This window comes from Protomyctophum bolini, assembly GCF_963924005.1.
Source record: "Protomyctophum bolini genome assembly, chromosome: 12".
NCBI lineage: Eukaryota > Metazoa > Chordata > Actinopteri > Myctophiformes > Myctophidae > Protomyctophum > Protomyctophum bolini.
Genome location: NC_137873.1, coordinates 9,348,663 through 9,370,183, shown reverse-complemented (window position 1 = coordinate 9,370,183; position 21,521 = coordinate 9,348,663). Strand labels below are relative to the sequence as shown.

At 42.6% G+C, this 21,521-nt stretch overlaps 2 protein-coding genes across 2 annotated transcripts in view; one reads left to right on the top strand and one right to left on the bottom strand.

Moving 5' to 3' along the window:
- Positions 1-482: 482 nt before the first annotated feature.
- LOC308326038 (DEP domain-containing protein 7-like) lies at positions 483-12,204 on the top strand (the record flags this gene model as incomplete). Its single annotated transcript, XM_080778849.1, has 13 exons — positions 483-583; positions 695-828; positions 5,095-5,236; positions 5,352-5,447; positions 5,664-5,710; positions 6,184-6,385; positions 7,249-7,385; positions 8,253-8,399; positions 8,938-9,080; positions 9,330-9,455; positions 10,443-10,518; positions 10,896-11,059; positions 12,199-12,204. The coding sequence occupies 13 exons, from the start codon at positions 483-485 to the stop codon at positions 12,202-12,204; spliced, it is 1,521 nt and encodes a 506-aa protein (XP_080634975.1).
- Positions 12,205-12,671: 467 nt separating this feature from the next.
- ca8 (carbonic anhydrase VIII) overlaps positions 12,672-21,521 on the bottom strand; it is a 16,076-nt gene continuing 7,226 nt past the window's right edge. The window contains exons 4-9 of the mRNA XM_080778457.1: positions 21,431-21,521; positions 20,899-20,961; positions 20,710-20,758; positions 20,309-20,421; positions 16,086-16,284; positions 12,672-14,258 (exon numbers count right to left, since the gene is read on the bottom strand). The exon at positions 21,431-21,521 is cut by the window's right edge and continues 5 nt beyond it. Of these exons, the coding sequence (XP_080634583.1) occupies positions 16,150-16,284; positions 20,309-20,421; positions 20,710-20,758; positions 20,899-20,961; positions 21,431-21,521 (451 nt within the window). The 3' untranslated portion in view covers positions 12,672-14,258; positions 16,086-16,149. The remainder of the gene's footprint in view (positions 14,259-16,085; positions 16,285-20,308; positions 20,422-20,709; positions 20,759-20,898; positions 20,962-21,430) is intronic.

Genomic DNA, 21,521 nt, shown 5'->3' with positions numbered 1-21,521 from the left:
AGCTTATTTTGTGCTTTTTCCCCCCCTCACTTGGCTACATGGAAATTCAATTCACAGGATTGTATGGCTAACTATTAGCCTATCTCTATAGGTGATAAAGGCTATGCCTTAAGTACCTGGCTGATGACACCCCTGCACACGCCCCAGACCCAACAGGAGCAGGCCTATAATGACAGCCATGTCCGCACCCTCGCAATTGTGGAGCGCACTATCGGGGTGCTGAATGGCCGCTGGCTGTGCCTGGACACGGACAAGGAAGGAGGAAAGCTCCTTTATAATGCCGATAAGGTATGAAATGTATAGTATAACCTCCACATTATTGGACCAAGACCTGAAGACTGTATGCCTATGCTATAACGGTACATGTTTTGTGCAGTCTATTAATTTGCTCCCATCTACAATTACAGGTAGGTAAGATAACCATGGCCTGCTGTGTTCTACATAACATCGCGAATCGCCATGGGGCACCCCTTCCAGCAGCAATGCCCCCACCAATAGACATGCCACCGGACCCACCTATTGAAGCTGAGGACAACAAGCCAGCACTGGCACTGCGCCAGCAGCTAATCGCTCGTTTTTTGAAGTAAGAATTATTATTTATTAAAAAACATTTACTGAGAGCCCTTGACATCTCCATCTTGCAATTGCAATCCCGCACCACCACCTGAAACCACCTCCACCCGTTGAGGTGCAGATGCGGCCGCTGTAGGCCCACTGCGCACACCAGCTCCTGGGTGGGCAGCAGTGGCAGGCAAGAGAGCAGACGCAGAGGTTATCAACTGGTGGTGGTGGAGGAGGAGCAGCAGACCCCGTGGAGCGCTGGGAGATGTCCGGATTCATCATGACATACACTTGTCATCTACACATTTCAGGGACTTACACACTGCTTTGTGTATTGCAAGTTAATTTTTGCTGAGAGGAATTACACATCCGTTTAGTTTACTAACATGTCGGCGTAAACAAGCTTAGTGAATCGGGACAGAGGAAGGAGAGGATGTAGAGGAAAGCAAAAGTAGAAACCTGTCTTTCCTGTAAATCGTTTTTTTCTTTTTTTCAACGTGGAATCCAGGAATACAAGAACACTCACCCCAGGACCTCCCAATCTCAGGGAGGACACTAATATACGGTAACTACAATGCCACTGAGAGGGTTAAGGGAGTCCCATATTCAAGAATGTCTATTTTGATCAGGATTTCACTGTTATGTCTATAACTATCTACCTTGCATACTGTGTAAATCGGAAGGAATCTCTGGACCAAATAACAGACCTTATTGGACACATCTTTTTCTGATTTTGTCCTTGCTTTCCTACTCCCTGCCTACATTTTCTTTCTTTCTTTGTGACAATAAAACTGATTCTGATTCTGAACCATTGTAATTAGAAGAGTTGAGAGAATAAATAAATCGTATTGCCGTTCCTCCAGAAATGATTTGACTCCAGGTTAAAATGATTTGTTATAATTTATATTATTTTTATTTAAACTCTTTCAGAACAAACTAATCTCTGTCAGTCTACATTTGCTTGTGCGTATCTGCTTTTTATTTTGGAGAACCATCCAAATCGACTTCACACTTTAGGCCAGTCAATCTAAGGTTTGAACAAAAGAAATTGCAATAGTAATCGTTCAAGGTTTTTTATGATCTTAGGGTCATCCAAATAAAATAATAAAAAGTGTCAATTAAGTAATTAGTGGATCATGATAAAGTCAGGGTTTGAAAGTTGGGGTACCATTTAACGACCTATAGAATTTGTGCCAGGAGCTACATTTGCATGCAAAGGAAATTGACGTCCATCACCCTCAAATGACATAGTTAAAGGCAGATTGACATACATAATATTGACCATTGTCTTGTGACTGCCCTTTTGATGTCCCTGCCTGTGTGTGTCAGTGAATGGAAGGCGGTGGGAAAGTGCTCTGAATCTTGAACAACACATAGGGGTAACTGTTGGTGTAAGAATTAGATTCTTTTTAATTATTATTTCATATTAAACATGCTTGTGGGACAGGTTTCAAGTGCTTCAAGCGAAACAGAAGGTGGCGGTATAATGCCAAAATATGAAGCCAATGCTAGAAAATACCAAAAAAAGAAGAATATCGTTTCCTGATCTACTGCTTGATGTACTGTAGACTGCATGCAAAGTTAACTATATCCATAAGAGTATAATTTAAACAATTAAAGTCTTTGTTTCGTGATCCTTCAAACAAAGTTGTATTAGGTGGGAAAATCCACTCCATGCCAGGTGTTTTTCCCTTAGGTTCTTAAAGCTTCTTCAGATGGACAAATGCCTTATTTTAGCCAGCAGATGGCATTTTATCTGTCAATCATCGCCCCTATAGCTGCTCTGCCCCCCAACTTCAAATTCGACACACTTGCGTTCCACACCACCACAGGGAGTGCAGTGCCGGTGTCGACCCAACACAGTTAGTGCCCGGTGTCGAGTCTGTCGGATAGCCGGTTGTCCAGAACCAGCACAAAAGCCTCTGCCCGGGCTCTGGACCTGATCACCCCTATATCTCCATATGGAGCTGGCCTGTTCTGACATCACAAAACTTCATATAGGTATCCGGTATGGTCGCCCATAATCGACAGTGGTGGAATGGGACTTTTGTGGAATCGGGGACAGTTTATTGGCCTTAATTATTTTATATATCACTTCTATATTATCTACGGTTGACCACAAGTCACAACAAGACAACAGCTGTCAGCCTTGTTACTGTAGATTAGATGATCATGGAAATTGCAGATCTACAAGCTCACAGCATGTCCTCCTTATCGTCATTAGTTCACTCATTATGAGAGCTTGTAGATCGGCTACTTTTGGCATCTCAATCTCAATGTGGGATTGTGCAGACCAAAGTAATGATGTGGCGTGTATGTGCTGCCATCTAGTGGTTCAATGTAGTGAACTGACTGATAATTGATTGATTACCTGTATAAAAGGTGTGTGGAGTCCACTGGACCACTGATTACCTTTTACGTCAGCTTGGTGAAAAATGCCTTCAGTCAAGGAGAGAGTCGCTGCATTGAAACTCCTTGAAGAGAAGTTGTTTGTTGGACCCTGGACTCTGCACTCCCAGGGTAATTCACTTACATGTGAGCGAGAGTTTAAAGCTTAAACTAGTGTCATAATAGGCCTTTGGAGGTGGCGTTTGACTGGTTTGAGTTGAACCACTGTGATTGTTGCGGCTGTTGCCTGACTTGCCTCACATTTTCATTAGAATTATCGGTCTATTCAGCCTTTCTTTGTGTACCCACTACCCAGCGCTTGCTTTTGCATCTACTGTAGCGGCTGCCCCTTTCAGGACCCTTGGTTAAGATTTTCTGAAGTTTGAACGTTGCTTACCCTAGTGACGTCCTAGCCCCTCTCGGAACCCTCCGTAAAGCTTTTCTGAAATTTGGATATTACTTTACGTAGGGTCCCTGTGCGTATCTATGTTTTCATATTGAAATGATAGAACGCGGACATAAATATCGTCGGATAAGTCATGTCTGCATAGTTTGACGGCTTCTTTTAGTTTGAGTTATTCTGAATGTGTCAACTATAAGTAGTTATAGTATAACATACCGCTGCGAATTCTCCTGGCTTCCGCGCCACAGGAGATATTCGCAGCGGTATTTATAGGTACATTCAGAAGCCCTCAAACGAACAAAAGCCCTCAAAGAGCGCAGAAGGACGTATCCGAAGGTATTTACGTTTATTTATGTGTGCGTACCCGGTGGCAGGGTGGAGGTGGAATAGGACCCCATGCTATCTGGGTCTCAAAAATGTCAGAAACTTCAGTAGCATTGGGTTCTGCTTGTAGGGCTAGTGACGTCCAAACTTCAGAAAAGCTTAACCGAGGGTTTCGAAAGGGGCTACATGTACTGTTGAGTGTGCTTTGGCAATATAAACGTATGTTTTCTCATGCCAATAAAGCCCTTTGAATTGAATTGAATTGAGTGTTGACTGTTCATATTCTCTTCTCGTTTAGGTCACAGAGTGGTAACTAAGGCAAACCACTCGACCATCTTATGGAGGGGGCTCATCTCCCATCTCAAAGCCTCAGTGAAGGTTAAGGATCGACGCATCCATCTCAAGTCGCACAGTAGCTGTTTTGTAGGCTCTGATGCTATAGATGTGGTAATGGATCATCTCTCCCATGCTAGTGGCTTCGAAGGTATTTTCTAGGCCTACTACAGTGATTCTCACTGAGAAATTATCAGCTTTGTGAAAATGCAGTGACCCCCATTTGATTATGAATTAAGAACCCCTCTTGATATTTATTTTTTATATTTACCGAGGGTAGTGGCTGAGCACAAGTGCTCATTTTCACTAACGCCCTGCACATAGAAACACAAATTAAAACCTTGGAGCTGACCAGTAAAACCTCAGTCTTATACTGTTTGCCGCTAAGCAGCTACACTGGAGCAGTTGGGGGTCCAGTGCCTTGCTCAAGGGCACTTGAGCGGTGTTGGGTGAGTGATGACCAATCACTTCCCGACCCAGATTTTTCCTGCCCGTCAAGTCTTGAGTGTTCATTTAACTCTTGAATGTACAAATTAATGGAACCCGCAAGGGTCCATTTGGAACTCTAGTAGTCTGGACGCTGCATTGAGAACCATTGTACTACTACACCATAAATCTTTCAACAATGTCCTCTGATAGATTAACCACTTGATCCCTATATATTGTTGTATGATGAATAGTAAAAAAAATAGCTGGAAATTGCACTCTGATGCACCGTGAGCTTGTAGATCAGCCATTTTTGAAAAGGTGCCTATACCTATAATGTGCTCAGGTTGAAGGTGATTCAAATTAATGAATTATATGATGCCACAATACTGTTGATTTGAAAAAGGTTAAAATGTAATTTAGATGCAAGGTTCATTTGTTTACCTGGCATCCAATAGTTTCAATGTACAGATTTGTTTTTTCAGATGTTATATTGTTTAGACTGATTCTTGGTTTATGATCCTAAATCCTAATTTACTGAGGTGCTAAAACGGTCTCTCTGCATTTGTTGTATGTCGCTCCAAAGAGTGTCTGCTAAAGGATGCCTAAATTGATTAATGGTACCCCTCCCACCACCATCACTTTCTTCACAACTGCAGGTGTTGATATCCAACGGGACAAGATTGTGTACATCTGTCAGGCATTGTTGAACTGCAATGTGTTTGAAGCAGTGGACACCAAAATGTTTGGGAAAGACAAGAAGCAGGATGTGTTTCAGGACAGCAAAAATGCTCTCTACAGGTTAGTCTCTCACACACACACACACACACACACACACACACACACACACACACACACACACACACAATGGGTTTTATAACACTGCAATCTGAATATGCTGTGAAATATTTAACAGGTTCCTGGACACAGAAATGCCCCCAACGGGTGAGTTGGAGACAGGCGAGCTCTGCCATGGAATCCTCAACTTACTGTGCTGTGCTCCTACAGACGGGTATGCAGAAAGGCTCGTATATCAATTTTGATCTTTTAGTTTTTACTTGGCATTTGTAGTTTTAGCACCATATATAATATACATAGTGATCAGCCAATCACAAGCCAATGTTTGTGTTCAAACAAACCCGTAAAGCTGGGCATAGGAGGGGCTAGCGCCCTTCAAAAACAACTACTGCAATATGAGCTTTCAATTATCTTTCTTTATGTTGTTTAGGCATGAACATCCAACTTCTAGTTCCAACTCTGCATTACCGCAATCATGTAAGTCAGCCATTTCATCACAACTAAACGCTATTGGCCATAAGATGGTCTCAGACAAGACCACCCAAAAGGAAAAATATCCACAGTAGGCTATGGACTTTGTTCTAAATGTGGGAACTGCCCATAGATCCGAAGTCCCGTTAGTCCGAACATGCATTAAGGTTGCTTGCGGGCACCCTACTACAGTATTTTTGCCCTGACACACACTGGGATGCAGTGTAGAAGCTACCCCTCTTGTGTCAGTACTTTCAGTACTAACTGGAAGTAGAGAACTATCCGTTAGGACTGTCCGTAACCCAGACATGTTCTGGCCTGGGCATGTCATAAATGGGGGAATATGGTGAAAATTTCAAATCTATAGGCTTATATTGGTGGACACACACACACACACACACCAAGTATAGACCCTGGTCAGCTGAAGTATAGGTGGTTAACTGTAATACTCCTCCCATCTCTGTCTTCTTCCATTGCAGTTGTGGATGAACTGTGGCAGGAACAGACCATGGTCAGGCTGTTAACAGTGGTAGAACTCCCCATGCTGGATGGATTGCTTCAGAGCAACCAGAACCCCTCACCTTCTCCATGTCGTCAGCGGGCTCATGACAAACCAGACCTCGTCTACAGCAGCAGCAGTCACCTGGACAGACGGGTCCTCAAGGCGCTTAGAGACTCAGAGTACGTAACCGTTAAATCAGCTGTTATTACTAAAGCCAGAGGATATGTTTTTTTGGGGGTCCTTGGCATGTGAGTTTGGGAACCTTTTGATTGATTGAATATTTTATTAGACAATATATAATTGCAAACCGCACAAGGTACAGTCTAGCTGCAATTTGCAACTCTAGATCTTTTTTATAATGGGATGAATCTAGAGTTGCAATACCCTCCATTGACTCCCCATTCATCCAAATTGCATCTGCGATCTGCTTGTATTAAACTACGTTAAACTCATCAACATTGCAGCTGTAGGGAAAGCTTGAATTATCATCTTTCAATCTGCAAAATGTTTGTTTCATAATAATCCACCGTAGACATGTTATGAGCTACTTTCTGTCAAGAAATTCTGTGCAGGTGATTCTTTTTCCAAGTGTGGAGTTTGGAGGTCACTGAATGGTCCTTTTGAGGGAAGGGGGCAGGGCATTCCACACTTGAGTAGCAGTGCTGTGGAAGGTGAATTCTGCCCAAGAATCTTGTCCTTTGATTTACTCTTTTGATCGCCCTTGTTGCCATGCTTTCGCCTGTCAGTATATTGTCACGGATAGATATTTTCTATCTAAGGTGCAACTTGCGGATCAAGCGGTTAGTGCTGACGTTTGTCATTTTGATACATTCTGGGAAAAGCCAAACTGTTGAGGAAAATTATAGCTATCAAAGAAAAAAGCTACTATAGCGGCCTACTTGTGTTTTAACGGGCACAGCTTTCTTTCTTTTTTTTACTGAACATTTATAAGCTTTATAATTGGAATACAGTAGCCTACTGGGGGTTTCACATCACCTTTTTGTCTTCTACTAAGAAATGTGTTATTTCTTGTCTTCCTCAGGGAGGATGAGTGGTTCTGTGCAGCGCTGGACTGTCTGGACAGCCTCCCTGATCAGCCAGTGGTGGAGCTCAGCAGGGAGCTGCCCAGATGCTCCGCTCATGATCATGACCGTCACAGTCCTGGCTACACTACGGCAGGTAGTCGCAATGCAAATGAAAGCAAGTGTCTTCACCTAGACAATTTATATTCTGTCCAAATCGTTTCTTGTCAGTGAGTGGAAAACATAACCTATGTTCAAATGTAGTCATTAGTCACTAGCTCTTTTTCATTGTTTTTCAAATGCATAAAACGACAGAATGAGCCATTTTCAACCAAGTGTCCAGCCCCTATTCTGTGCGTGTACACCAACATTGTAAATGGCCAAGGCCAACGCGTTAGAGTTGCAAGTTTCTGCCTGACAAAAGAATAATGCAGCATACCACGGTTTAGGGTAAAAAACACTGTCTGAAGTTGATCTTTGATTGTGCAGTGCCTTTTTACATTAAACACTATGCAGGTTGACCAAAAGGTGACCACATAGCAGCCACTTTTAGAAGGTGCTGTTCAGAGCTCTTTTGGCCTAGCAGAGTGCTTGGACAAGCAGAGCTGCTCGTCAAGAGTTTATCTGTGTTCACCTGACAGCTTATGTGTTGTTGTTTTGTAGCACAGAATGTGCTGATTTGATTGGCTGAGCAGAGCACGGAATGTGATGTATGATAAGAGCGCCCCTCACTTTACACACGCGTGCGTGCGCGCATTTCAATTTTGACAAATACACCTGACAGCTTGTTTACAAAAGATTGATATATGAAAGGCAGTGTTTTCCTTCATCCTTCATAAAAGGTGAATAGATTAGAGGCTACAATTTGGGTTGCATGCATGCGCAGTGAGTAATAAGATTGTCCCTTTTTACTGTATAATTCAGAGTAAAACTATTTAACGTGCATATCTTTAGATTGTATTTATAAATCGTTCAGAGAAGAACTATGTTAATTTCAACACAGTAAGGTTTGTGTCTACCCCAGGCCTGGTTGGGTTCTGTCTGGATCCCATGGGCCAGAGTAAGCTGCTGATTTATGAGGCCTTGGTCAATCACTACAGCCACACAGACAGGCCTGCCCTGCTGCCCAATCACATGAGTGACGTCTACACCGCCATCATTGACCTGCTGGGTGAGAAGTGAAAAATCAGACCCTTCACATAATGATTTTCTTTATCTATTGTAGGGCAGGCCTACCCCTACTGGATTCTAAAGTGATGGGAATGTCTTATGTTTCTAGTGAATCTGTAACTATTAGTTCAAATTAAACTTGATGCAAACTAAGTATATTTATTTATAGCAAAACTAATGCTCGACAACAAAGCCCTGTTAAACTTGAAGGACCCTTCTTTCTCATACACAACCAAATGTTGCCAATGTTTACCCCTTTTCTTCCTTTTAATCTTTACAATAAAGTGGACATTAGACTGGAAGGGTTGGTACAGTAGGATGACACACCCATAACATGCACGCCAAAGTGCAATTGCAGTTTGTAACTCCACGTCCAGTCTTAACCTGAGTTTAATCATCATTCTACTGTATAAGCCATCTGAGGCGTATCATGGGTGTTTTCCTGCCAAATGCAACCATCTGAGGTGTATCATGGGTGTTTTCCTGCCAAATGACATATCCATTCTAGGTACCCTTTACGCTGGTTTCTCTCTCCCTAGTGAATGCAAAGCTGGACAAGGCACTTGAGGCCCTGCAGCTCTGTCTGAAGCTGCTGCCTCCTAGTTGTAGAGAGGAGCTGCACAAGCTTCTGACTTTCCTGGCTCTTGCAGCTAACCCTGGGGCGATAAAACTGGACAAAGAGGTTGGAGACACTCACTCACTCACTCACTCACTCTTTCTTAATGGATCAGTCACCCAAGGTACTGCAGCGTGGCACAGGAGGACTGTATTTAACCCCATTTTCAGCTTGAAATATTATCGCAAAGAGTAGTACTTTTCTTATAGGCTAACTTCCAAAGCAGTGCCATATTTGGCCTGACTTGTTGAGAATTGTAATGTTTTGGTTTTTATGTTTTGGTGTAACACTAGCTGTGTGCTGTTGTACTTTTAGATGGAGAACAGACAGGCATTGGTGAGATCCTTCAGCAGGGCGTTTCTCCACAGCAAGAAGCTCTCCATGGAAAGGGATCAACTGATGGTGCTCTTCATGATTGACAACAGAAAGGAAATCTTCAAGGTAGCGTACTGTAGACTATGAACTTAAATAAATATAGCAGACATTTTGACTAATATGCTGTACAATAACAGTAGCAGAAGGCTACTAGGCTCTCTTCTAAAATTACAAGAGGCATGGAGCTGATTATTAAGAGACTTGAATTTATGGACACATATTTGTGAGCTCAAATATCCAACAAACTATTTTTGTCTAGGGTGCAGTGCTACAGTCTGCTGCTTCGCATAAAAAACTCAAAATGCCCTTTGCCCTCCTTTTACTCGGAGGAAAGCTCATGGGGTGACCAAAATGAGGGGTCAACCTCTCAGGGTTTTCTGAGCACATAAAGTTGAATGGCTATCCATCCGTCCATTAATTGTTAAGAGATATGAGCATTGCGCCTGTGACAGACATGCGCAGAGATAGTTCAGTCAGGAAACCTCAATGCAGTTGCTGCCGGCCCTTAATTGGGGCACCTCAGCATCACATTCACATCCAATCACACACTCATTCCATCTTCATACCGGCTATTTAAACTGGAAGTTTGAACTGCTCAATCTGCTTGCTTGTTTGCTGCTGCACACTGATAATGCTGCGCTGCTGTCTGCCTACATTTTTGCCTCTCACCCTCCTCCACCCCAGCTACCACCTGTCGTTTTGGATCTGCTGTTTAGGTACGAGGGATTCGGAGTCCCTATGGTTGGGACTGATGCGCTTGATCCGAGTACCTAAAAAGCAGATCCAATTCATCGCCAAACCATAATAAATATATTGCTCATTTTATATTCAATAAATAATATATTCCATCCATTCTTGAGTTGTCCTGACTGAAGTTCTAGGCGGACGTGCTGATGGATGTAAATGGATTACGCTGTTTCACCTACTATCAATCAGCATTGACTTCACTGAATCGTTTGTTCTAAATGGTGCATTTATATATACGGTTTCCATCTAGCTCCTCTGCTGGCTACTCTACCCCTAAGCCACTGCCACTTATTTCTGTGCCTTTAGATACCTGGGGCGCTACACAAGAAGGTCAGCGATATTTTGGACAGAATCTCGAATGGGACTCAACCAGATGTAACGGGTAAATCATTTTCAAGAAATTATTTGTAATGGAAAACTTAATGGATAAATTTAAAACATAATGGCCTGGGGAGCCACATAGAATGCTTACAGTCACCATAGGTTGCAGTTTACCATTGCTCCCATTCACATTGAATGTCCCTGACTAGACCATCTCAGCGTCTCTAATATCATAGACAAACATTAGGTTTGCTACTCAGGGGTGCAAAATGTTCATTGGTCATTGGTCAAATTAAATTGATGATTTGGATGGTATATATTGGGGTTTTTTGAGAGAGGTAGGGTGGTGCCTTAGCACCCTCTACTGACCAGCCACCACTGGCACTGCTGAGCATAATATTTGTGCATAAATCTAATTGTTTTATTTTTATCTCCTAGGCTCTACATTCTGCCAGCAGGACCCTAGCAGCATCTATCCTGACACTACCAGGAGCAACACAAACCAGCATCTGTGCGATTTGTTGAAGAACATCCACCTGGACCCTAAAATCTCGGCCAAGGAGAGAAAGCGCCTACTGGGTCAATTTCACCAAGCCCACCCAGTGATATTTAATGACTACTTTGGTGATTCTGCTCTTGATGTATTGTAAATGTTTTAGTAGGAACACCAGGTTGAAAGTAGTTGTGTCCTGTCTGTTTTATTATGTGATAGCCCTGTCAAAAATAAAGGCTTTTTAAATGTTCTTGCTCAAGAGTGTGCTTGAAGCCTCTCCCGATTCACTAGGAACTAGTTTTAACTTGGTGAGCACCTCATCACCAGGACTGGGGTTGCTCTGAATCTCGGCAGCACTCGGCTCGCCTTTGTTCAACATATGACAATTATTTGACTAAACTGCAGTCTGACCTAGTGTTAGCTGATATCTGGGGCCATTTGATTGCACTGATTCAGCAGTTTCTTTTTTTTCTTTTTTTAATGGGGGACATGTGAATGGGCTTGAGGCATGCAATACTGTGGCTGTCTTTGTTTGCTTTTCCTTTTGTTTTTGTATGGTGTGGATGATGGTGTAGATAAACTTTTCCACCAGAAAGGTGCCAACCTTTCCTCCTTACATCATATTTAGTATTGATAAGGAGTATTTAGGATACTGTAAGGAGTTATCTGATACTGGATGACTCCACAGTCTTAAGGTTTTGGATAAAGTGGATAAAGTATGTTAGGATTAGAAATGACATTCAATGACCACAGTCATGAAGAAACTGTGTGAATGTTCGTGAGAGAGGTGTTGTATCAAAGTGTTTTAGTCTCATAGTAGCCTGTCAGAAATCGAGCATCCTTTTGTGACATGCAGTATACGGTAACACATTAAATGGCCTGGGTTCATCCACCAGGTGTCCTCATCCATCCAGCCAACGGATTTCTGACACTGCATGGATAGCCATCCATAGAGCCATATAGTGCTGCTTGAACCCCCATGTTCCCATTCTACATACTGCAAAAGATCTACAAGCTCAACGTTTTGCAATGCTTTGTGGGCTTGTAGATCGGTTATTTATAAGGTTTGGTACAAGGGATCTGATTTACTACACCCCAACTCAAGTGCAGTGTATCTCCGATACGGCCTGTGTGGTGTGAATCGATGTTAATAATTTTTTTAGGGGCTCCCCAGAACTCTAGAAGTAAAGCAGTTTGTTGGTCAGCCTTAATCTTTGTCTCTACTCTTAATTTATTTTTGTGTTCTAGGGTTAATCTCCTCTCCTAACCTCGATCACCTCCTGTCCTCGCCACTCCTCAGCAGATCTACAAGCTCACAACACCTCACAGTCATATCACAACGCAGGTGGTGAGTAATGTGTCTTTACTCTTTAGACTGACCAATGGTTCTCAATTCCGGGTCTGGGGGAGACCACTAGGGGTCCAAAATGGACCCTTACACGTTTGTGAATCAGAGTGTGTAGCCAACTACTGGAATGAAATGGACCCTGCTGTTCAAAGTACAACTATATACTAAGTAGTAAGTACTATATTTGCCTCAGATGTGGTGTAGTCTGTCTATTTGTCTCTGTCTGACAGAACAGAACCTGAAGGCCACCTTAAGACAGCCGCCAACCTGTCCCCTTCCCCAACAAACACACACACACACACACACACACACACACACACAAGCAAGTAATTAGAACAGAAAGTTATGCACTTATTGTTACATTACCTTTTAATACTTTTGTACAGACATCCAGAGTATACAAAATACAATACATTATCAGAATCTGAAATTAGGAGCATCGTCTAGCACAGGGATCGTCTAGCACAGCTGGGCCCACCGGTGGGCCCCCAAATAATTGGCAAAACACTGAGATTGGTTTTTTTAATGTTTAAAAAATGACATGAGATTTCTTTCAAATCTTGGAAAAACGTGTGTTCATTCTGATGCCGATAAATAGCAACTTAAGTGATACTACAGATGTAAAGCAGTTGGTTCCATCTATTCATTAAAATAAACACGCTCTGAAAAATACACAGCTGCCGTGGTCAATGGTCAGATGGGTGGCCCGCAAATGGCAGCTTTCATGATTTTACATGAAGTGGGCCCTGATTCAGAAAAGGTTGAGAACCCTGCACTGACCTACATTCATGTTCACTGTAGGACAATGTGTCCAGATTAGAGCCAGTGCAGGTGTGCGTGTTCGCTGTGGTGTAAAGTTACTAAAGGGGAATACCACTCATTTTCTAAACAGAAGGGGGGAACTTTTTATTATTTGCACACTCTAAGTCTAAGATATATTAATGACATAGTTCAATGTTGAAAATGAGTCATATTCCCCTTAAGTACTGTACTTACAATTTTGAGCTTTTTTACTTTACTGTAGCATTTCCAATTTTCAGTACTTTTACTTCTACTTCTACTCCACTCCATCTCAGAAACAAATATTGTACTTTCACTCCAATGCAATTATTTGAAAACCTTAGTTACTATAGTTACTTTGTAGATTATCATTACAAAACATAGGCTAGGCCTATGCATTAACCACTTCAGCCATATTTACATTTGAACAACTTATACAACTTGAAATGAGACATTCTGCACAATGAGTACTTTAACTTTTGGTACTTCAAGTACGTTATGATGCCAATACCTTTGTACTTTTTCCTATATTGCAGTATTGATACTTCAAACATTTGAGTAGTTTTTCCACCACTGCGTGCGGGTGTACTTGTGTGTGTAGTATGTGTGCACACAGCAGGCACACCCACTTGTGTGTGTTTAGCTGTAATGTGTGGCTGATGATGTTTCCTTTTGGCTGTGTGTGTGTGTGTGTGTGTGTGTGTGTGTGTGTGTGTGTGTGTGTGTGTGTGTGTGTGTGTGTGTGTGTGTGTGTGTGTGTGTGTGTGTGTAAGCCTCTTTTCAGCTAATCAGGAAAGTAACGTCGTAGAATATACTCTAGTGAGTCTATACGTACATAATCAAACAGCAAAACATACAGAACAGATACAGTAGTAGAGAGAGAGAAATATCACAGTAAAATCCTCAGTTGCTCACAGAGACAGATAAAGCAATACGCAAACACACACACACACACACACACACAAAGGGCCAAGGTGTGGAGACAGGAGGAGGGTAATGCGGTCCTAGTCCACTCAAACCCCAGGTGATTTGGCATCAGACCAACTTCTCTTCCTCCTCTCTCTCTCTCTCCTCTTCTCCATTCATCTTCTTTATCTCACTCCCTCTCTTCCGCCCCACCTCTCTTTTACACCCATCATCTCCTCCTTTCCTTCTCCCAGCGTCACTCTTCTCTTCCCTTCTGAAAAACAGAAATAGGTTGACGATGGAACAGATGGTTTTTCTTTTAGGCAGAGTGAGGTGCGTGCGTGTGTGCGCATGCTGATGGAAAGTATTTTTATTGGCCCTCTGTTTCTGGCCATTAAATAGCCTCCACGGCAACACAACCCTTTTTTGTAGAATAATAATAATAATGTTTGGTGTTGGTTTCATATAACATGACTTCTTTCAATCTGTTTATTCATGTCAGTAAAATCCTGTTTACTGTAATTTACTGTGTAATAAGTGAAGCAAAAACGAATTACCCAACAAAATACATAAATGGCACATTTTACACTTCTGGGTCCTGAGTCAGGATTTTACTGGGCACCTCAGAGCAGCTGGTTCACACGCTTTTTACCTAAAAAATAAATTTGAGTGAAAACACTAGAGAAAATAGCCTATCTACTTCACATGTAGCGATGTGAAGTCAGGTGGGCCTGGGTTGGTGTGACCGCTGAGATATACCTTACATGGAAAACAATGGTCCTCCTGTTTTTACCAGCGCGCTCTCTCTCTCTCTCTCTCTCTCTCTCCCCTACTCCTCTTTCACCCCACTGACATTTTCAACTCTGCCTCTCTGTCTTTACACCTCTCTCTCTCTCTCTCTCTCTCTCTCTCTCTCTCTCTCTCTCTCTCTCTCTCTCTCTCTCTCTCCTGAAATATCCCTCTGTCGTGGTCCTTGTGCAGACTTTGCTCTATTCACACCTCTCTCTGTCCCTCTATAATATTACTATACCTCCTTCCTCCCCCTCCCTCCGTATCCGTAACCTTGTTTTCTCTTTCTCTCCCTTCATTTTCCCCTCCGTCTCTCCCACCCTCTCAATCTCTGCCATTCATGTCTTTACAGCTCTGTTTCAAAATGGTTGCCCACACCCATCACTCTTTTCACTTTTTGTTTGCACAGGAAAATACAGTATACTTTATTTCCAAATTACCCCTTTAAGTATTTTTGATGCACTGATAACTTATTCTAAGGCAGTATTCCTGGAGGCAGTGTGACTTAATAATATGAACAAATTCTATAGCAGCTGCTTTATTATCATAAAACTAGAGCTACCAGTGAGTTTTAATCCGAAACAACTTTTTTTATCTCCAAATAAAGGAGTTATTTTGAGCAATCTGTATCGTAGAGTATGATCCTGTGGTCGGGTAGGAGTTGACAAGTGGTTTTCCATGCATTATATCTTCGGGTAAGACATAAATGACGTATTGCAGCTTTAATCGGAATACCAGCTGGAAATGTGCAAAAGTGTTTCCTTACACAATCCAGTTGCACGGTTACTAGGCCTATCTGTAACTTCAATAGGTCAATCCCAGGACTATAGTATTAGTCTCTAAAAAGACTCATTTGTCTTTTTCGCCTGCCACCAAAATATATACCTCCTCCTCTGTCGCAAGACAGCTATGCTAAAATAGGGATTGTCAGGCCAATTAAGGCAGTGCCAGATTAAGGACTGAACTGGGTTACTTCCACTACTACAACTACCACTACAGCTTTTGCCTTTCATTCTGCATAATGAGTAGCCTACATTCTACTTTAAGTACATTTTGATACCAATACTTTTGTACTTTTACTCAAGTAATTGTTTTATTTCAGGATTTTTACTTGTATTTCAACATTGCAGCATTGCTACTTTTACTTAAGTAAGAAATCTGAGTACTTCTTCCACCACGGCATGTTATCTTTGCAGTAGATTTAGACTATTATTACGTCTTCTGTCAGCGATTGTACGGTCATAGTTGTTTGGTGGTGTGTAGTGGACACATGTATAGGGCAACAGATGGTATTGGTCACTATAGTCACTACCTTTCCAACCAGTGTCTGTCGGTCCCCTTGGATCATGCATGCTAAAAGGAGGAGAGAGTAGGAGTCACTGGAAGGCAGCGTGGACCGTCCTGTCACTGAGCGGTTGTGTGGGACGGAAGTTATCCCCCAGCACCCCGTCATTCCCTTCAGCAACCTCTGCTCCTTTGAGATGAGACCGCAGCCTCCGAAACTCCTCGATCTGGAGGACAGAGAGAGAGACACAGTGATGATGAATGGAATGCATAGGACCACAATGGAAACAATTAAGCCCTCAGGGCTTTCTGGTACTTTTAGGCTTAGCATTGCTTGCATACTTCATAGTATTCAAACAAACAATCAATCAAAAACACACCTTTAAATCCAGAATAGGTTGTTAGCCCATACCTAGTTTTTACACAGCACAGCCTGTTACCAGCCTTTTACACAGTAGCCTATTACCGTAGGGGTAGGCTTATGTCTTGAGGAGCCTGAGTCCCAGAGAAAAGTGATTAAATTTGGCTTAAAACTTAAAAAGCCCTGTTGGCGGGAGGTGCGCGCGGGTGTGTGTGTGTGTGCGCGGGCGGGCGTGTTTGTATGTCTTGTATGTATTGTCTAAATCTAAAGTAATTAATGTAATGTGCAAAGATTATGGCAGGAAGTCAGCTAGATGTTATATAGATAGTGAAATCGCTGTTTATTCTTTCTTCACAAGCATTCATGGTGTTAGTATAAGTAGGATCAAGCTGGTCTACCAGCAGCTCCACCAGCTCACAGCCAACTTGATTCAAGCCGAGTCATCAGGCAGGGATGTGTATAGACACCAGCCTCCTCAACCATGGTAATAGTAAACAGTAACACCATTAGGGATGTGTAGACACCAGCCTCCTCAACCATGGTAATAGTAAACAGTAACACCATTAGGGATGTGTAGACACCAGCCTCCTCAACCATGGTAATAGTAAACAGGGATGTGTAGACACCAGCCTCCTCAACCATGGTAATAGTAAACAGTAACACCATTAGCCACAGTAAACATAGAAAATTGATTTAGTGCTTCCCATAACAAACATGGCTTTAGCCCCAAACAAGCATACGACCGATTAATAAAGGCGTGAAAATGGGCTTTTCACGGATGGGACTCTTTGCAGATCAGAGCGGTCTTAACAGAGAGATCATCACACAAAAGTATCTTGCATTTGCAAGTCAAGTCTCAAATCTGTTCAATGCAGCCATTGTAGATAGACTCAGCATTGGCCGCAGGAATGGGCTACAGTAGATTGCTGCTGGCCAGGCAGAAACCTTGTATCTCTATAACCTTTTCATCACTTAATTCTATACTTAGTCATGCAAGAGTGACGCAAAAGTGGCAAAAATTGTTGATCTACAAGCTCATGGCGTGTTGCGACGAGTTGTGAGCTTGTAGATGAGCCATTTCCACTATTTCTGAAAATGTTCGTTTCATTTCCTGAAATGTAACAGTTTTGGACATACAAGGTTTTCACCTGACAGTGACTCAGAACAAACATGAAAGCAGTGTTAGAGCCTCCACAGCACTGTCAGAATGTTGACTTAACCACTGACCACTGCTGTGGATTTATAACTCAGATTACATGTACGGTAAGATTTATAGTTGTCCTCACACAACTGTTGCACTGCTCGCACACACACACACACACACACACACACACACACACACACACACACACACACACACACACGCACACACACACACACAAAACAATAATTTCTCTTGTGGGGACCAGAGAATTGTCTTATTTCGCAAATTCTACTATACTTGTAGGAACAATTGGCCCTCACAAGTATAGCAATACAAGTGTGTGGGACTGCATGCATACACACACACACACACGTGCAATTGGCAGTCAATATTAGCCGGATGTTTGATGTATCTTAGGGCCCCAACCTGTTGCCATAAAAGACTGCTATACTGTTCACACTAGAGTGTCATTCAGCACAAAACTGTGGTCAAATGAAACAGAAGAACTCTCAAAAATAGCCAATCTCAAAACATGAGCTTGATCGATCCGTTCTTTTGTTAAATGTTGATGCCAGATGAGGAACAGTATGATTCATGTCAAAAGTCGAGTCAAAGTCGTACGACTTTTATACCGCAGTGAATTTTGTTCTCCGCATTTGACCCATCTCTTGGAGCAGTGAGCCGCAGCCGTGCCGCGCTCGGGAATCATTTGATTAGTTGATTTGACCGTAGTTGATTTGACCGTAGTTGAATGCAGGGAGGCATTGGGTCCCATTTTTATAGTCTTTGGTATGACCTGGCCGGGGATCGAACCCCGACCTCCCAGTTTCAGGGCAGACACTCTACAAGGCCACTGTCTGGTCGTGGGTGGTTAACCACAGCATGTGGGGAAAACTTTGAAAATAGCTGATATTTTTAATGTAGCATGACTAATTTAGAGCCCTGAGGGACCATGGTCAACCATAGATACAAGTCACATCTCCTGTTCTGACAGGATCAATCACAAACACTGACAGAAATTAGAATGGTGCCTTTTCCAAGTCGGACATCCCACCCATGACCCAAAATTGCATTATTATGCAAAATGCCAGAAGCCAGAGAGGATTAACCCGATGAGCAAAATAGACGGTCAGGGGTCTGTCAGGTGACAGGTCTCTTTGAAAAGGGCAAGCAGACTAGAGGGGGGTTCAGATGAAACGGTTTATATAAATGTCAGGTGATTTCCACTTCATCTTTTAACCTTTCAACAAAGTGACTTATTTTAGTGAATCATCCAGTGATCATTGACTCATTGATTGGTTAGATAAACTTAGATTAGAAGGTTGTCTGTCTGTCTGTCTCTTACATAACTCAGGCACGTACTGTCTCAGCGTTCAAACTTGCCGTGTGTATCGCCAAGGACCCTACGGTGTGTGTTCTGCTGAGTGGAATTTGGTCAGGCTAGCGGCTGTCCAGAACCAATATCTCTATCTGTCTCTGTGTGTCAGTTTCTCTGTGTCCCGCATTTAATTCCCATATATAGAGATGCCTGCCTGCCTGCCTGCCTGCCTGCCTGCCTGCCTGCCTGCCTGCCTGCCTGCCTGTCTGCCTGCCTGCCTGCCTGCCTGCCTGCCTGCCTGCCTGCCTGATATCATCCAAGTCATTATGATGATGAAAACTGCACTTAGTACTCTGACAATGGGTACAACAAGTAAGCATAACAGTTACACAATGGGCATCCAGGGGGTGTAAGGCCATGTCTGGTCATCATAACCTGCTTTCATCCACTGTCTGTCTACTGTGTTGTACTGTATGTTCTCAGGGTGATATCATATCAGTCAACTTGTCACACACAGAATCTGTTACCCTGTAACTTTAACATGGATAACATAATGATAATGAAATGTAACATCATTGTGAAGCACAGAAATAACAATGTTGAATGTCTGCAAAAAACAAACAAAACAGTCAATTCAATTCAATTCAAAGGGCTTCATTGGCATGAGAAAACATACGTTTACATTGCCAAAGCAGAAAGAACAATACAACGATACAGCAATACAATCAGAACAAGAATTATGTACTTTGAAGGTCAGAATCTTCAATAGATCAACTTCTGTGTACCAAGATCACTTGATGCAGGTATAGTGCAGGAATATACACAATGATTAGTCTTTAGGGTGGTTGTGTTCCATTTGATATCCTTCTCCTATCACAGCAACTCACAAATCTTGCTGCTGTGTTTGCACATTGTTGTACTTCGCCCAGCAGATATGGGAGTTTTTTGTCATTGGTCATGTTTTCAAAATCTCCGTGTGTGGTTGTAATCTGTGGGAAGTATGTGTCTCTGATGTCTTGGTATAATGGACAGATGGTTAGGAAGTGTAGCTCGGTTTCCACTTCGTTTAGTGTGCAGTGGGTGCATAGTCTGTCTTCTCTCGGGATACAGGTCTGCCTATGACGGCCTTTCTCGATCGCGAGACTGTGCTCACTGAGTCTGTACCTAGTTAAGAATTTTCTTTGTTTTGGGTCGGTCACGGTGCTTAGGTATTCTGCCACTGTGTATTCTCTGTTTAGGGCCAGATAGCATTCTAGTTTACTCTGCTTTTGTGTTGCTTCTTTCCAATGTGTCAGATAGTTTTCCCTTTGCTGTTTTATAATTTGGTTTAGTCCAATGGGTTTTCTATCTCGTGGCTCTGTTTGTGTTTGTGCCCGGTTTGTGCCCTGTTTGTGTTTGTACCAGTGCCTTAGAGTAGGCTTTCCTTACCTGCATCTGTGAGATGGTGAGAGGGTAGCGGTACAGTATCCAGGTCACCTTCTCACTACAAGGAGGTGTGGTGAGAGAGCCTTCATACACCCAGTAGTCTCTGAGCAGGGGGTCTGGTGGGCGGAGCAAACATTACCATGAAATATCGCATTATAAACGATATACATAGGAGTACATCCTACATCACCACTCATTCGTCAACAAGAACGCACTGAGAATGCTAGCCGAAGTGACTTGATTGGCTGATCACGGAATGTGATGTATGGTGATGTATGACAATAAGAGCGCCCCTCACTTCACAAACACCGTCTGTCATACGACTAAGAATAAAATAGGCCTTAAGTGGTTGATGTCAAATCCACATGTGAGACACTCATTCTGTTGTTGAAGTTTATTCTCACCAGGTAAGAGAGTGTTGGGGTTAAAGCAGGGTATTATCTTGGTCTTTCCCTGAGAAAAAAAAAACCAAAGACACATAAAGAAAAGTGGTCATGTACCTCCATAGGAAAGGCCTTGAAGTTAACCAACCTTCAACTGCACGTATTTATTTATTGTTCTTGTCATTCTTCTATTAGCATGTTTGTCATCACCTTGTACTGCAGATCCTGTAGAACTTCAGTAATGGCCTTCAGACCCAAGTGTTCCTTACCTATCTGGAAAACACAGGACAGGTCATGTGTGTGCGTGCGTGTGTCTACTGTATGTGGCTCACTTGCTTATACGCACGCACGCATGCAACACACACACACACACACACACACACGTTGAGCCGCATTTTTTAAGACAAAAACATTGTGCATACTGTGTATGGGGGTATTGTTTTGGTGCGTGTGTGTACAGTGTGCATGCACCTTGGGCGCATGCATGAAACAGGCTTATTATGTTCACATCCTCCCTGAGAGGTCAAAGGAACGGAGAGGTCTGCTAGACTAGAGGAAGTGCAGCAGGGTATGGCTGAAACTCTCTGAAAGTCATGGGTCTTCTTCTATTTAAAGAGACCGATCCGGTGAGAAAACGTTGCCTTTCCGATGTTCCCATGACGCTTAAATAGGGATTCTCTCATTGGTCCCACCAGGCTGACAATACTCAATAATACTTGGTTGAATTGATTTGAATTAGTACCTGTACAAAGAGAGCTATGATGAGAACCCCATTCTTCTTTCCTAGTGCATCCTCTAAGCAGTTGAACAGAGTGCTGTTCCAGTGGATCAGA